This window comes from Syngnathus floridae, chromosome 1, assembly GCF_059516105.1.
Source record: "Syngnathus floridae isolate MCC-2025c chromosome 1, RoL_Sflo_1.0, whole genome shotgun sequence".
Taxonomy (NCBI): domain Eukaryota; kingdom Metazoa; phylum Chordata; class Actinopteri; order Syngnathiformes; family Syngnathidae; genus Syngnathus; species Syngnathus floridae.
Genome location: NC_142413.1, coordinates 11,921,528 through 11,938,931, shown reverse-complemented (window position 1 = coordinate 11,938,931; position 17,404 = coordinate 11,921,528). Strand labels below are relative to the sequence as shown.

At 39.8% G+C, this 17,404-nt stretch overlaps 1 protein-coding gene and 1 long non-coding RNA gene across 6 annotated transcripts; one reads left to right on the top strand and one right to left on the bottom strand.

The window, feature by feature from the left end:
* Positions 1-174: 174 nt before the first annotated feature.
* On the bottom strand, positions 175-14,953 carry itk (IL2 inducible T cell kinase). Of its 2 annotated transcripts, XM_088369872.1 has the most exons (17): positions 14,218-14,386; positions 13,967-14,071; positions 13,802-13,883; positions 13,584-13,709; positions 13,303-13,340; positions 12,897-13,048; positions 12,723-12,788; positions 12,540-12,594; positions 10,980-11,059; positions 10,732-10,874; positions 10,438-10,512; positions 10,155-10,323; positions 9,860-10,076; positions 9,716-9,780; positions 8,991-9,109; positions 632-789; positions 175-550 (listed from the first exon to the last, which is right to left on the bottom strand). In XM_088369872.1, exons 1-17 carry the CDS (start codon positions 14,353-14,355, stop codon positions 485-487), a joined length of 1,854 nt encoding a protein of 617 aa, XP_088225998.1. In that variant the 5' UTR covers positions 14,356-14,386; the 3' UTR covers positions 175-484. The 2 variants fall into 2 exon arrangements, with proteins under 2 accessions (XP_088225998.1, XP_088225989.1); XM_088369863.1 differs by lacking the exons at positions 175-550; positions 632-789 and having other exon boundaries at positions 9,860-10,027; positions 14,218-14,953.
* LOC148404116 (uncharacterized) lies at positions 13,973-16,912 on the top strand. 4 transcript variants are annotated; one of them, XR_015857289.1, is made up of 4 exons: positions 13,973-14,177; positions 15,704-16,134; positions 16,244-16,333; positions 16,452-16,912. It is a non-coding gene; the product is annotated as an uncharacterized LOC148404116 (long non-coding RNA). The 4 variants fall into 4 exon arrangements; XR_015857295.1 differs by lacking the exon at positions 13,973-14,177 and adding an exon at positions 15,555-15,664 and having other exon boundaries at positions 16,076-16,134; XR_015857288.1 differs by having other exon boundaries at positions 15,704-16,333.
* Positions 16,913-17,404: the final 492 nt, after the last annotated feature.

Sequence of the window (17,404 nt, the reverse complement as noted above, 5' to 3'; positions counted from 1 at the left end):
AGGACCTCTCGCTAAATGTTAGTTAAGACCCCTCAATGGCCAACTTAAAAACTCTGATTTATATTCTTTGGCTTGGGACTTGATTTTAGTGTGTTTGTGTTTTTTTTACTATATTCATTATTTATTGATTGGTTTACATGTGTTTTTTTTGTATGCAGCAGTGGTTAAATACAGTTGAGTTGAGTTACTTTCATTTTGTTTTGCAATACTGAACATATTTAAGGGCAAACATAAGATTATATCATACATTTTGAATATATAACAGTATCTATGTAAATACAGTGCATGTGACTTACAGGGAAACAAAACAGTTAAAGTGCAAATGAGGTGACTATGGCACGTGTGGGGAGCATCAGTTTACAGCACAATATATAAAATGTATACAATGTATAAAACATGTCAAACTTTAGCCAATAATACAAAAATAAATAGAATAAATATAGCTTTCTTTAACGTCCGGCATCCGCAATTCGTATCTTGTGGTTCAACATTGTGAAAGTTGGGAAAGCTCGTGCAACAGCTGTGCAAAGGTCGGACGATCCACTGGTTTCTAAGAATAAAAACACGGATGGATATTTACTAAACAGATTTGAGTGTTTTGCAGCAAAATTCATCAAATTCCTTCTCCCACCTCTTTCCAGCACCACTCCATAAGCAAATATACATCATCTGGTGCCAGTCGTGGTTTAAGCAGCCTCATGCCAGCATTCAGGAAGTCTACTACCTGACCATTGGATTGGTTCTCATAGGGAAGCCGGCCTTCTGTGTAGACTTCCCACATGAGAACACCTGAAGGTGTAAACAGATTTATTTTTTAATCAAAGACGTGTGGTGAGGTTCATGACTTCCCCTGAAGTTGGATATGAAATTATGAACCCAAAACAGATTAGCCAATCTTTTGACCTTCATTGAAACATACAGTCTGTGTCAAATAAGGTCATAATAGAATTCTTGATGTTTGGTTATTTTTCAATTAATTTAACACCGTTCATGCCACACGCCTTGCCACCGGTCACTCTGCCGGTAACCTCTCACCACACTGTCAGTTGCAATGTTGTTGATTTTACAGATATTTTTTATCTAGGCAAAAACATTTGCTAGTCTTCTATTTAATATGTTATGAAAGCTCTGATTATAGAATTACCTGCTATGGTAACTGTAGTATATCTGCTGTTTCTACCAAACCAATCGGTGCCAAAATCGGTAAAGAATTTGACCTGTTATGATGAAGGTCAAGCGCTCGGCTGGGGGTTCCTGGTTCAAGGTGGCAGCTGGGTCTGCATGTCCACAACCAGCTGAGGGTTGCTTTCGTAGTTATGTATATCTATGAGTTTATTCTACGTTTTGCGACAATGGAGCGCAGCACTGCCACTTGCTGGAAGTGGCCCAGTACTTTTTGGGCTCCAGCATGCACTTTGAGTGGCTGTAAGGGTGACTTAATATGTCATACACATTCATCAAATATATTAGACAGACTGTTAGGGTTTTCTGGTTAGTTTTATCCTATGATTATGTTGGAGTGTGGCCTGTGATGGTTAGACTCGCTTGTCCTGTCTTAACGAAAGTGGTGGAACAGGGTGCTGGGATCTTTTGAACTGATTGACTAGCTGCAGAGGAAGCAACCAGAGTGTTTTGTTCACACGGCATCGTGAAGGACCCCCTGCTGTGCTTTGATCAGCCAGGGGCTTCGGCCATTTGCCCACTCTCAACCCCCACTCTGTTTCTCTTAATAAATATCCCCTCGCAGGAACAAGGGTTCAGACTTCATTCTGGAGTGAGTGAACTCTCCACCTGCAGGTGTCAAAAAGGACTTACTTGTCTCCGTGTGGTTCTTGCAAGATATTGTTTGAGTGAACAAATCTCTAACATTTTGGTGCCGAAACCCGGGACCCTCATACCCGCTATCTGGCTGACGAAGGAGGACGTGCTGCATTGTCGACAAGCCAGTGTCCATTAGGAGGACCTGGAGAAGAAAGTCCTGGGAAGAGAATTCTTCGCTGGGCCAGCATCTTAGGTCTGCCTTCGTCTGACAGAGGTGGATTGACGGGACCCGGCAGTGCAACGAACCAAGGGAACAAGTAAGTTAAAGGCCTTAAGTTGTGTGCACGAGAGATACGGCTTTGGTTTATCCGAGCTATGAGATACGGCTTTGGTTTGTCCGAGCTATGAGATACGGCTTTGGTTTGTCCGAGCTATGAGATACGGCTTTGGTTTGTCCGAGCTATGAGATACGGCTTTGGTTTGTCCGAGCTATGAGATACGGCTTTGGTTTATCCGAGCTATGAGATACGGCTTTGGTTTGTCCGAGCTATGAGATACGGCTTTGGTTTGTCCGAGCCATGAGGCCTAAAAAAGCGCTGGCGTTTGTGTGATTGAGTGTGTGACTGGTAGGATAAATTGACTAAATAGCAGTTCTAGCATTGATCCACGGCAATAATACAGGCTAGTAATTTGTTGAAAGGTCAATTTAAACCTGCATTGAGGATCCTCAAAGACATAAAAGAATAAATAAGTAATAATAATAATAATATTTTTGAGAAAAAGAAATTATATAACCTAAAACTACTAGAATTAAGATGGGAAATAAAAACGGTAAATCTCTACCTCTTGACGGAGATGAGAAGTACATGGCGAGTAGATTTATTAATTGTATGCAATATATGCCGAAGTGGAAGAAAAAATATGGAGTAGAAGGGAAGTTGAGAGTTGAAGTGTGGAAGATAGTAGTTGATGTTTTGGAAGAGAGTGTGGATAAAAAGAAAAATGGGCTGAAAAAGAAAAGAAAAGAGAGAGAATTGGATTGTGCTAAAATCTGGTTAAAAGCTTCACAAGAGAGAAGAGAACAAATCCAAAAGACAAAAGATAGAAAGATGAAAGGTGATGAGGCTGAGACTATGTTTGTCAGGCCGGAAGACAATGAGGCCACAGTGCGCAGGCGCACTGCCGCGGCCACGGCTCCAGCAGAAGCTAAAGGCACAGCCCAAGCAGAGGAGCAGGAGGGGCCTTCCGCTCGCACACAAAACTTGTATCCAAGTTTAACAAACCTGCACCCCCCCCCCATATAACAGCAAAAGAAGTCAGGGTCACATTATTAGGAGTCCTGTACAAACAAGAAGTTTGACCACTGCTGCTAGATTTTCTCAAAATTTAGACAAGGTTGATGTATGCCCAATGATACAGGTGCCAAACCCTAATGTAGGGGAAGGCCAACTCCCACATACATATGTTTTCCGGCCATGGACTTTGGAAGAGGCAAGAAAAGCAGTTGAAGGGGTTACCCCTGTTGCTGAAGACCCAGATAAATGGGCAGAGGACATGGCTGGAATTATACATTCCTATAGACTGAATGGACATGAGGCAGGAGAAGCTGCAATGTCCTCCTTGGGAAAAGACTGGGCGAAGGTTAGAGGAAATTATACAGGTAGAAATAATCAAGGGCCTTTTCCCTATCCCATTGAGGGAAATCAATTGGGAGGGGAGTATGCAGCACAATGGAATGGTCTTGTGCAAAGAGTGCGAACTATATTTCAAAGACGAGCGAATTATGGTCATTTGGCAGGAATAAAACAGAAGCCTGGGGAAGATACTGATGATTTTCGTTTGAGATTTGAAAAAGAATTCAGGGTGCATAGTGGCATCCCATTCAATGATACAGCTGAGTGTGCTTATCAACAACAGCTTAAAAATGCGCTCCTCACTAATTTCCGCCCTGAAATAGGCAACTGGGTGAAGAAACATTTGGTGGAAGTGGACGTTGCAAGTGTGACAACAACTATGCAATGGGCCAGACATGCTGAAAAAGTGATAAAAAAAGGCAAAAGTTCTGATGTATTTCATCTAGATAATGATGATGATGAACTAGATGAAGATACAACAGTCTTCTTCCAAGGGTCCCAGCAAGGCAGAGGAAGAGGTAGAGGCCAACAAGGTCGCAGGCCGCCATATAATTCAAAACCCCCACAAGATACTGACAACTGTTGGAACTGTGGGAAACGAGGACACCTAGCAAGAGTGTGTCGTTCTGCAAAGCAATATCAATCAAAGGGTGCAGGAAGGGGCAGAGGAAAAGCCAAATTTTTAGCATGACAAGCTTCCTCCTCTTTGACCGCTTATGCTCATACAGAGAAAGAAAGAATAGATGCCCATATGACAGAGAAACATGTCATTGTCAGATTATTAGAATTTTTTTAGATTATTAGAAGTCTTGTCCATCCAAGAAGTATGACAATGCTGTTTGTATGCCCAAATTACAAATGACTAGAGCTCAATTTGTGTTACACTAAAGTTAAAATATGCAAATCAAGTGGTAAAGAAATGCAACTTGCTTCTAGAAGATAAATAAATAAAATTAGAATGTGCTGTCCTCGTGTGCATGGGAGGGACCAGCTCATGATCGACCACAGGAAATGGCCAGCCTGTGACGAATCATTGTTGCTGGAACCTACCTTCTGCACGCGAGAGCTGTGCATGTGTGTGCGTATGTGTTAAAGTTAAAGTCCCAAATTGATGAAGATTGGCTAAACTTTTAATATAAAGAAATTTGCTAGACTGTTGTCTATTCAATTTACACCGCAGAACAGAAACAATTTTGACAGATAAAAATGAGAGGAAAAGAGAGAAATCTGTTTGCGAGCAGAAACTAATCCACACTAGTGCATGTTAAGTGTCAAGCCCACATGAGAAATTCGATGAAAGAAAAAAAAAAAAAAAAAAAAAAAAAAAAAAAAACGACAGAACATGCTTTCAGGAATTGGAAGAAGCTAAATTGTGAATTTAAGATTTTGCAATGCTACATTTAATAGGAATAATTGATTGGTTGATTATACAAAATTCTAAATGCAAGCTAAATCTGAGAGATTGAGTTCTTCAAATTTAAACACAAAGAAAAAATTCAGATTAATTTGCCAGTTGTTTGTTTTAGTTAAGTTTTTTTTGGACTGGTGGATTGTTCTACCAGGAAACCTGAGTTGAAAATGATATATGAATGCTGTGTGGTGAGCTTGGATGAATTAGGGACCAATGTGATAGTATGACTCCTTTTTGGAGACCGTGTGAGATGCATATGATGAGCATTGATGAATGATTGCCTGAATGAAAGGTTGAATGGTTGAAGTCGTTGGCGACTACTATAGAAAATTAGTAGAGCGACTTTGATGAAAGAGTGATTTTGAGCAGGTTGAATGTTAGAAAGAAACACGTAGCTTTTGGATTGATAATTAACTAGAGAAAAAACTGGAGAATCAGTAACACATGTAGAAGATGTGTGAACTGAGAAATTGAGAAGCGTTTTGGAAAGAATGTCAAATTAAATGATGATGGAATCGTATGTCGTAAAGAACGCATTCTCCCAAAAAGTTTGTCAAGGTGTGAGGCATGGGCGTTGCCAAGCCTCAAAGGGAGGGAGTGAGTAGGACAGATAGTGGAAGATAGTAAGAATACAACACTTTATGACAATGAATTTTCGAATACATTTGGTGTTATACTGTGGTAATTTTTTTTTTTGTTCTGGTGTAGATAGGTTAGCAACACGAGAGATTTAGAGGTTCAAAAGAAAGACAGTTAAAAGAAAACATTTTTGATTTGGACAATTGCAGGCTAACAGGAATATGAGAACGATAAGAACTACGAGGTGGGATCCAATTTCATTGGGGAGATTGAGAATTCACAGCACCATACTCGAAGTCACATTTTTGAGCAAGCATGACAATAACATGTGAGAGGTCAAGACATACAGATCAGGGCTTGATGTGGACAGCAGACCTCGATGAGTTGATTTTCAATAATGATACTGAAGACAACATACTGTCCGATTAAATTGGAACAATAGATAAAATGTAGCTCAAAAATAGGATGAGTTGCAGGATTTACGATATAAAAACGAGACCGCTGTTATTAGAAGAATTTGAAGTTTGGTAAACAAACGTTACCAGCAAATTGATGGAAGCAGCTACATTTGGAGATAGTCTTACAAGTTTGATGTCCCAGCCTGTCATTCTCAATGTCAGGGTCCCTGAAACCCAATCCGAGACTTCACCTGCAGCCGTGAACAACTACAAAATGGTGCCTGGCTCTGAAGCACCTTTGACCTTTGGCAAAGGACAAGAAAAGACTCCTGTGCTTGGAGGGGGACAAGTACACTCCGGAGGACAGACAACATCCTCGGGGACGGAAAAGACAGTGAAAAGCGGAGGAACTCACAATGATGAAAATTGACTCATTTGAACAATGGACTCATTCAAGAGTGATGGATGGGGTCGCTCTGAAGTAACAACAAAAGAACACCAACTTGAGAGGGTGAAATGCGGCAAAAAGATATGGACTTGGAGTGTCCGACAACCAAATCGCACTCCTTGGTACGGCGTTACCAAATTTGGTGAAGCTTGGGTCAAAGTGGAAGGGAGATTCATTGTGCACTGAGTTTGACAGAACTGAGGAGATTTGGTAAATAAATAAATAAAAATTTGAAAAATACGTAGGGCTACAGAGAAAAGCATTATAATCAGAGATTGAACGGATTTGGATACAACAAATAGGCTAAAACGGTAGGAAACAAGAGCAAGATCTGATATTTTGGCTCATCAAGCTTAAGACGTAGAGGTCGAGTTATATACATTTTAGAACAGGACATTTGGCAGTCAGGAAGAAGCTAGGTTGCTCAATGTACCTACTCAATACAACAGTAAGGTTTTTTGTACCACAGTGGAGGTCTGATGGTCAGAAAGTTAGGTACGTTCAATTTTTGACATTCACACAATCATGCATAGGAGTCACACGGCGACAGTTAACAAGTCGATGACTGCAATAGGGGCCACCTACGACTGCACCGACATGAAAAAGTAGAAGCGAGAGAGCAGAGTATGGGATTATATGCTAAAACGTCTGCTATACAGTTACCAATAGGAGATTCTATCAAAAGAAGCTACATGAGAGATGGATTACAATCTATTTGTCTGTGTGTTCTGTGTGTGTGTGTGTGTGTGTGTGTGTGTGTGTGTGTGTGTGTGTGTGTGTGTTCACACCCTGTGTGGGTGCGAGCGTGTGAGGAGAAAGAAGGCATGGGTAAGACAATCTCTTTTAAACCAGGAGGCAATAAATGGGAACGCCCCTGTCATAAATAGTTTTTGGTTAAAGGGAATCATTAGGAGGTGTTCAAACTCTTCCCGCAAACACTCCTATTTACCAGTTAAATGGGCACTACAATTGACTACGAGAGTTGCAAGCAACAGATAAAGAGCAGTCCTTGGCAGATTATATGATCAGGACGCTCAAACTGTGTCAAAGACAAATTTACTGCCGCTTGATCTTTCCTCCTCACAGGTCGACAACCCCATCAATCCAGGAGACTGGGTCTACATCAAAGTCATCAAAAGAAGGAACTGGGCCAGCCACGACAGGAGGGACCATTCCAAGTCTTGCTGACTACACATCCAAGGTTGCAGGACCCACAAATGCATTAACGACGACTGCTCTCCAGGAGGGAACTGGATGGGAGCTTTGGACATCGCCGCTGTGTGCCAGGATGAGAGAGCCGTTTTCAAGGTGTAAGGGCTCTCCAACCAACATGGCTACACCATCGAACGGAACATACTTCATACAGAATGGCTGGTGGCTTTGTGGTCACAAGGTTTATCCGATGCTGCCCGCCAACTGGACACGAGCGTGTGCGCCAGTGTGTGTGACGGAACACACCTACAGACTAGAACATCATCAGCTGACGAAAACGCGAGCACATATACATCTTCTTAGTCGTGACAGATGTGCTAATGATAATGAGACGTGGATTGCGTAGATGCTGTTCTGTGTTTTTCTTTTTATTTTTTTTATTATTATTGATAGCATTCTGGTCGCCTAGGCCAAAGGGACCGTGTAAGAATTTTCCTGCTAATAACATCTGGCCAGCAGGTTTTTCGCTTACACAATAAGTTTGATCTGGGGTATTAAGGTAATGCCTCATCTTCACTGGAAGGTGTTGCTATCATTGTTTGTTGTTTTTATTTTTCCTATTCTTCTTTCTTCATTATACGTATATATGTTTTCTTGCTTGTCTTTGTTGTTTGGGGTGACATAATCATATGATAAATCAGGAGGGAGATGTTAGGGTTTTCTGGTTAGTTTTATCCTATGATTATGTTGGAGTGTGGCCTGTGATGGTTAGACTCGCTTGTCCTGTCTTAACGAAAGTGGTGGAACAGGGTGCTGGGATCTTTTGAACTGATTGACTAGCTGCAGAGGAAGCAACCAGAGTGTTTTGTTCACACGGCATCGTGAAGGACCCCCTGCTGTGCTTTGATCAGCCAGGGGCTTCGGCCATTTGCCCACTCTCAACCCCCACTCTGTTTCTCTTAATAAATATCCCCTCGCAGGAACAAGGGTTCAGACTTCATTCTGGAGTGAGTGAACTCTCCACCTGCAGGTGTCAAAAAGGACTTACTTGTCTCCGTGTGGTTCTTGCAAGATATTGTTTGAGTGAACAAATCTCTAACACAGACTGTTGAACGTTTGCATGTGCAGTATATGTGTGAGATAAAACACGTTCATTGGCGATAATAAGACAAACAGGAACGTCTCTTGCGTGAGTGCACCGCCTGAATCGGCAAAGAATACGTGCGTGGTCACCGGAGGCACGGAATGTATAATGCTTCACTCCCTGTCCATGGATTTGAACAGCAAATAAGCACATTCAGCACATTAAGCATTGATAATTATTAGGATTGAAAAAGAAAATCAGTGTAAAGCAGGGACCGAGAACTAAAATGAAACAAAATTTAAGTCATTTTCTTTTCACTTGCAGAAAATGGCCAGCAGGGGTCCGAAGTGGGGCCGAAGTTCATATTACTTGGAAAACATTGTGAAACTAAGGTCTGAGTAAACTCGTGCTGTCCATTTAAAACGTGATATAGTATTAGCTTCCCTTCTTTTACACTAAGATAAAAAGCACATGTTAATATAACAATACAAAGTCAAAGAACTCTTGAAGAGTTGAATCATACCAAAGGACCAGACATCGGATTTGCTGCTGAACTTGCAGTATTTGACAACCTCTGGTGCTGACCACTTGATGGGAAACTTGGAGCAGAAAGAACTTGTGTACTGGTCATCAAGAACATATCTACAACATACAAAGTAGGAATCACCCGTGATGGTTAAAACATAGCAGCACTGTTTTCTAAATCTAAGAATGTGTCCAATCTCATGTACAATAAAATAAATACGAGGTGTCTTTAATTGAAGACTCGCTCACATTCAACCCACATATAGAAAATATTGTGAAGAAGCTGAGGCAAAAACTGTTTTGGGGTTTTATCTCTCCCAAACAAGCTGCATTTTTCTTTTTATGTAAAGAAGCATCTTGTTGCTGTAACATCTATATCTGTGTTGGATGATGGAGAGAGGCCAGTATACTTCTATTTAGGGCAATATTCAGACTACTACCTTCATAAATTGGTGCCTTAGCTAGTCTGAAAAATCATTTTTTTACTGCTTATGCACACAATATGTTACAAAGCTTAGTTACTTTAAACATGTTTATATCCAAACTGAGAGTTGCTGAGACAAATTCATAATCTATTTGTAAACTTCTGTAGTTTATGTTTATGTTTGTTGCTGCCTTTTGGCAGGAGCCCCTTGAAAAGGAGCTTTTCAATCACAGTGAGGTATTTCCTGGTTAAATAAGAGTTCTAAAAAAAATTGTCATGAGACACAACTTGTGACATACCTGGTCATGCCAAAATCTGACAATTTAACTAGGTTGTTCTTTGAAACCAGGCAGTTCCTGGCAGCCTAAAGTTGAAAAGGCAACACATGAGTAAAGTTCAACATGCATCACTATAACGTATTGATTTATTTTAATGATATTTACCAGGTCTCTGTGGATGAAGTTAGACATCTCCAGATAGGCCATCCCTTCAGTGACATCCAGGCACATCCCCAACATTGTCTCCTGGGACAAACACCCTTTTTTGGCTCGCAGGTAGTTTGATAGACAGCCATTCTCCATGAACTCCAACACCAAACACATTGGAGAACGCTGGGTGCAAACACCATAGAGCTGAACTAGCTTTGAGTGGTATAATCTCCTAATGGAACATACACATTTGCACATTGCCTCAGTTGATTATGACCAAAGCTAATAATGAATCAAGGCGTGCACTTACATCATGACTCTTGCCTCTTCTTTAAATTCCTCATCTGACATGTAATCTTCTCTTATTATTTTCAGCGCCACCTTCTTCTCCCTCCATTGTCCCGACAACACCATCCCAAACTGTCCACTTCCTAACTCTTGACCAAAGGTAATTTCTTCGGGGTCCACCTCCCACTCATCTGTTGAGCAACAGGTGCAATGTATAGAGGGGTACAATGTAAAGCACATTCCAATATTGCTAAATTAGAAGAGTGTTCCCGAAGCAAATATACTAATATTGCCCTGCATTGTACCTTTGAATGGAGCAGCAATTTCCTGGGAGCAGCCACCTGTTTGAGTGACCGGATGTCTGAGACGTGTGATCAGACCTGCCAAGCACAAACACATGTACGTACGCATGCGCATACACACACACACACGCACACACAGTAACCCATTTCTACAGAGCACACTATGTCTGCAAGTCGTGGCTCAGCAAAGAAATGATTCGCTGGTGGAAGGCATTCCCCTATTTGCATAATTGTTTATTTCATCAATTCATTTTAAGGCAGTCGCATGTGGGAAAAAAAACCCTGCTGCAAACTTACCTGCAGCATTGTGTTGGTGGTAATGGATCAGCTCTGGAATGGTGCGAAACAAATATTTCTCTGCCAAGTAAAAAGAAGACTCTCCTGTCTCTGTCCGCCTGATTTGGTAATGTTTAACACATGGTTGTTTCTCCCCATTAGATCTGCAGGTGATATGTTAAAGAGAGCCATTGCATTTAGGCAAACAGTATTAGAGTGCACAGATATCATAATGATGCTTATACTGTTTACAGTGAAGGTGAAATTACCCCAGTGCTTTGGTGAATACTGACACTGTGTAGAAACCTGTCTGTCTCGAGTTTCGAACCATGAACGCACCTTCTTTTCCCTAGTTACCACACAAGAAAACATTAACCACACAAGAAAACATTCACATGATATAATTCAGGTCTATCCAATACTTATAACACATATGATCATTGTGACTTGGCATTGTTATGTCACACCTACTTTTGCTTCACAGTCAGTCTGAACTGAACCAGCAATTAATAAATGAATAACACATAGTCATGCTTACGAAACTCCAAGGCAGGAAATTCAGCACTGTAGTTGTGAAAGCGTCAATGCATTGCAGCGTCACATTGCAGGTTCATTTTGCACATGCAACACTTGTTGAGAGTGCCACAACATCTAACTTGAGTTTACAGCTGTAACCGAATAACAATTTATATAGTTATATGCAGTGATGTCAATAACGCGTTACTTGGGATTGTGTTTCCAAATGGCCATGTTTTTTGGGTAGCAAATAATTTAACAGGTCATTATTTCCAGACCAAGTCATCAGAGCAAAGTACAGTAATAGTTATCCAATAACTGTGCGTTACTATTTTTGTAATTTTCCTTGGCAAAACGACACAGAATTTGTTTTATGAAACAATGAAGGGAAGAGAGATGACTCATCTCATTTCTCCATCTGCAACTTATTGGGTTCCTCAGTCCTTGCTCCTCTCTTTAACAGGCTAATACGTCTTTATGAGAAGTGAAATTAAGAGGCTTTTTTTTTAAAATAAAAACAACTATTTAAGTAAATAAAAGTTTAAGGGTCTTTCACTTGCATTGTGTTTTTCCCCCCTGTTAAGACTCTCTAAGCGCTTCACATGGACATATGCTGTACCTACTGATAACGCAGCATTTGACACAACTTGGGGTAGAGTATTTTCCTCAAGGATACTATGACATGGTGACAATGGTATCAAACACCCAACTTCTGGATTGGGAGAGGAGCGCTCTATGTGTATTCAAAAGAGCTATTTTTTTGTGGCAAACGAGTTTGCATAACAAAAGGCAGGTTTATTAATTATTTTAATTGAGTTTTTATTCTAAAATATTTGGGAACAGCTGGCTTCGGAAATAAAAATTACTGTTCAAAATGCACTTCCAATAAAATACTGAAAAGACCAGTTGTCTATTTTCATGTTGAGATGGTGTTGTCAGCAGAAGCTGGACGTAACTACAAAAGTAAGCTAATTTCGTTACTTTTAAAATCAAGTACTCAGTAAAGTAACAAGGTAATTATGGTAACAAACAATGGCAAGGTGGGGTAACCACTCAATCGCACACATTTGCAAACATATTATTTATATTTACGTTCATAATGATGTGACATTTTGGAATCTATAACTAAAATAACAATTATATTTTATTGCGTTAGGAGAAAACTGAATAACTGGAGAAAACCACACGCATGCACAGAAACATCATGCAAACGCCACACAGTCGGGCCTGAGGTCAGCTTCAAACCCAGAATATTTCAACTCTGAGGCAGGCGTGTTTACCATTCCCGTATCAATAAATGCTTCTGCTTTTACCTCTTTGATCAACACGTCTTCTGCTTCCCTTCTGGCAATGTTCTTGTTATACCATCTTTGAGAGTACCCAGATGAAGAAAAACAAATTTTAACATAGTTCGAAATACACATGCTTGCACAATTGATAGAAAGAAACACATGTACTAACATGCAACACTTGCAGTGGATTTAATAATAACTTACTCAAATCTTTCAAAGTTATTCCCTGATTTTTCAGCTATGTGTGTCCTTGGCACAAACCCGTCGTTCCTGCGATGATAAAGAGGGAAAACTAAGGTCGGTTTTGCAGGTGAAATTACTTAATTGCACTATAGGCTCAATGGCGCAATGATATTGAGATCATTGTGGTTAGTTTACCCCTTTTCATCTCGAACAATCCACCAGAGAGGGTGGGAGCTGGTTATCAGGGTGTATTCCTTGTCTTTCTGAAGTGCCAATTCTCTGTCTCCAATTGGTGTGTAGTTCTGCAATGCAATAACCACCATATCCACTGTGTCACGCATTTCAACCTAAGAAAGAAAAAATGTCAATGTTATGTTGGGTTTCATTTAGGTACTGTGTGCCCAGTTACAAAAACAAAATTGAGGTACACTATATTTAGTGAGGAATACATTACCAAATACTCACTGATCAATGATAATCAATGAACAATACAAAAATAAAACAAAAGATAAATATGAAACTTTGGGGGATGTCATTCTTTTTGCATCGCTCCATCACATCAAAAACAGCATCTATTATTTCATTTGTAAGAAACGGATACCTCTGAATTTGGGATTTCGGGTAATGGTTTTTTAGAACCTGTGGAAAAATCCAAAACATGACATTTTCTCGTTATATAACAACTTGTAAAATGTTTAACAAACACCAGATAAACAAATGTAGTCCATTTGGCACATTGTTTATGGATTAAATGTTTAAACATTCACAACATTCAGATTGCTAAAAGGTTTTGGCAAAACTTCATGGAAGATTTGTCAATAATATTAGAACAGCCACATATTAGCCCGTAACTCCAGTATGACAGAAAAGGGTCATACAAACCGTAAGCCATTGGATCATAGACTTGACAGCCGATTGACAGTTTCTCTGACTGTTGGCAGCATTTCCATTTTCCATCTATCCAAAATTGGGGGTGGTATTTTTCAACCAAATTGTTGTTCTTTGTCTCTATGTCAGCAACCAACAAAATAGATTAAATCAGGTCAAGATGATTTGTATTGTCTAAAAGCCTGATTTAGAAGCCTGTAAAACCGGTTCACCTTCTTTAAGAGCATGCACCCACTTCAGGCGACAATCATTGTCTGGTGCAAAAATGTAGAGATAATGGTTGTCATGAAAAACCTGCGTTTGAGAATGCGATGTTATCTATTGGTTTTAAAGTCATTTTGTTGTTTAAGTCATGATTTGACAAATGCAAAGCATACCTGGAAGGGGTACTTGTAGTCACATGGAATGGGGAGATCGGTAAAGACTATGTCGACACACTTAATGCTGCATAACTTGATGCAACCTTTCAGTATGGGTTTTCGCTGGAACAAAAAATAACTTCAATCTCTATGCAATCAAAACACAATCGGAATTGCAGTTGATTGTCTGGAGGGTACCCCGATCTTGAAATGATTCAACTGATCAGAGGTAACATTTAAAACAAATAATTACTCCAAAAAATACTTACCCCAGTACGACACTCAGAATACTTTAATTCCTGTGTGTCCAGCACAAAAAATCTCTCCTTGTAGTTGGATGGAGATGTTTTTTTCTTTTGCTGCGATTTTTTGATCATCGTACCATCGAGTATCACTCGAGAGAACATGGTAATATCAACAACAATCTTAAAAACACTGAGTGAGACTCTGTCAGGAAAAAAAATAAATACCACAAAGTTTCCGGTTGTTGAGTTTAGTAGACCACATCCTGACTCCAAGAGATGCAGACTGCACATACCCACATGGACTTCAATTGCATGAAATTATCATTTAGTACACTTTAGGCTATTCATATTTTCCATAACTGAGTTCTCTCAAAAGGACATATTGTAAAAAATAAATAAAAACATGCTTTGACATTTTTCTACTGTAGTAATGTTTATTTTCACTCCTAAGAATTATCGCAGGAAGATACGGCTCACTTAAAAGCTTTTAATTTTCTCAAAAACCGAAGGTGTCACATGCCTGAGTCACCTGCCACTCAGCCGTTTCTTTTCCTTGACGTCAATCGGTTATAGCAATGCCCACACAATCAAGTCAATCACCGGCACCTATTCCTGCTTAGTATACGGCCTACTTAAACTCCGGACTGTCGTTTTCACGCTGTCAGTTCGTCTTCTTGGCCTGCGATTCCCCTCGTGTGCATCAGCCGATTGATACTCGTTTCTAACCATGTCCATGATGTATCACAATGGCGTGTTATCACTGTTCACTTCACTGTTCACTTGCTGCGAGAAATAAAGATGGCAGATTAGCAACAGAGTTTGGCTACACCCATTACTTTGTTTGGCAATGTAGCTGCAAAGACTGCAACGTAATTGTTCAAAATACGTAATAGGAAATGTATGAAATTGAATGGATTAAAAAATAGCCCCCAAACGGATTATAAAAGTATCTCTGCAGCACCTGGAGGGATTAGATTAAATTTTTCTACATTCTTGGAGACTCAAAGTGCACAATAAAATGTATATAAAAGCTAAAAAAGTAATATATCTCCTTTAAGCAAGATTTCATCAAAGTAATTATTCCTGTAGGCAACGCTTTTGAAACAGAAGAAAATTCCTTACACGGAACTGGAAATTGTTTGGTTTTCATAAAGTCTTTATAATTACAAAGATTATCTTCATCATTAAAAAGATCGACCATATGACTTATGACTCCTTCTCTTAATATAAACTTTTTTTAGCAGTTCATTCCAAATGATATCTTTGTGAGGTGAAAAACTGTGCACGTAACATAACTTCCAGGAGAGTAAAGCCTGTTCAACCTGTTAAATCTTGCATCTAACATTTGTTTAATTCTTCAACAGCTAGGAAGTGAGTGTAAAACGCCCATGACAGTGAAAAGTAAAAACGTTTTTGTTTTTTTTGGTAGGCATTCGTCATTTACAAAGAGGTCACATCCGCAGTAATTTAAGTGAGTATTTTATGTATTTCTATTTCTGTTTATTCTCAGAGTTTCTGAGGGTCATCGTGGAGACCCTTCTGGCAATTCCTGGGCTGAGGAGCCTCAACTCTCAAGTTGTCCATGACTGATTTGGAGACCTTTGACATGATGTCCAAGGAAATAAATGACAAACAGGATACAAGACTGAATGACAGAATAATTAATCTTAGAGTGGGTTTGTCAAAATTTTGGATGTTGTGGTCACTCTTGACAAATGGAACATGTAGGGTTCCGTTTGGTTTAATTGCTGTACGATCAAAGTTATTGACTTTTCAGCTATTTTTGCTTGATTTACGAGAAAAAAAAATCCTCAATTCAATTTTGTCCCAAAGCAATTCCAGTCTTCTGTTCATAATTTGTTATATACCGATTGCAAAACAGTCTCGTGTTGGGAGGGGCTGATTTGAAGACATACATGTTTCCAAGAAGACCATGGAGAGGTATGAATAGTTTGACTGTACTGTACTGTAGATTAGAAAAGACAACAGTGAAGGCTTACGATATGGTGGCGTAATACTGCTCTCAATGTTGACATTTTTTCTGTTGTAGACGCTACACACAAATGACAACGTTCAATATGTACGTGGTGGTGTGACTCGTGCAAAGAGGGCCCTCAAGAACACTGCTCTGTTAGCGCTGGTAAATGGAAAAAAAAACTGTCTGCTCGTTCCTGTTCGAAATGTGCGACTGACATGATATACTACATCAAGGAAAAACAATTTTAGTCGTTTTTTTTCATGTTCATCTTTCTTTACAGAGTATTCCCAATGTCTACAATGGGTGGTACTCGATGTCGAGTTCATCCTTGTAGAAGCTGTTGGGGACACCCACCTGGTTGCACTGCAAGGAGAGGCCCAGCAGCAAGCGGAGGAACAAGTCTAGGTTTCCGTCACTCTCTGAGGCTTTGTGGACGGCCGCCTCGTGGACCCGAGCGAGCAGCGTCTGCTCGCAAGGCATCAGGAGGTCTCCCTTGTTGTCCTGGAACAGGCTCATCATCACGGAACAGGCTCATCATCACATACAGAGCGGCGGTCAGGTGGATGAACTGAAACATCGTGCGGCCTTGGTATTTCTTGAGCGGGGGTACCTCCTTGAAGACCTTGGTGAAGACTCCTGAGTGTTTTTAATCAGGGTCGTCTTATATTCGGGCTAATACGGTAATAATACCATATCATATATTTGGTCATATATATCATATCATGAATAAATAAACACCAAAAAAACTCACACATGTCAGTGTACATAGGTTTTTGTTAGTGTGCATATGTTGTTTAGTGTTATTTGGGCCAATAAATGCAATTGCTATACAGACACCATGTTATTTGTGTCATAATACACAAAATGAACAAAAAAAAAAAATCTGGTCACCCCAACTAAAGTCCAATGTTTCTAAACCGCCTTCAGACTTTTGTAGACCAAGAATTTCCTTTTTTAAATAATGATGCTTGTTTCTCCACACAAGCCATCTTATTAATTTCTATGCAACATTAAGGGCTAACAAACAGTGATAAAGCTGTATACACTAGACGTGAAATACTTTCTGCTTTTGCTAACACTCTACCATATATGGCGAAATAATTTTGAAGCCACATAGTTAAAATTGATCTGGTGTAAGATTTTTATACCGTCTGAAAGCCATGTCTTTCGAAATATAGATACCAAGATATTTATTGTTGTCGCAATCAATGGGATTGTTTGAATGGCGTTTTT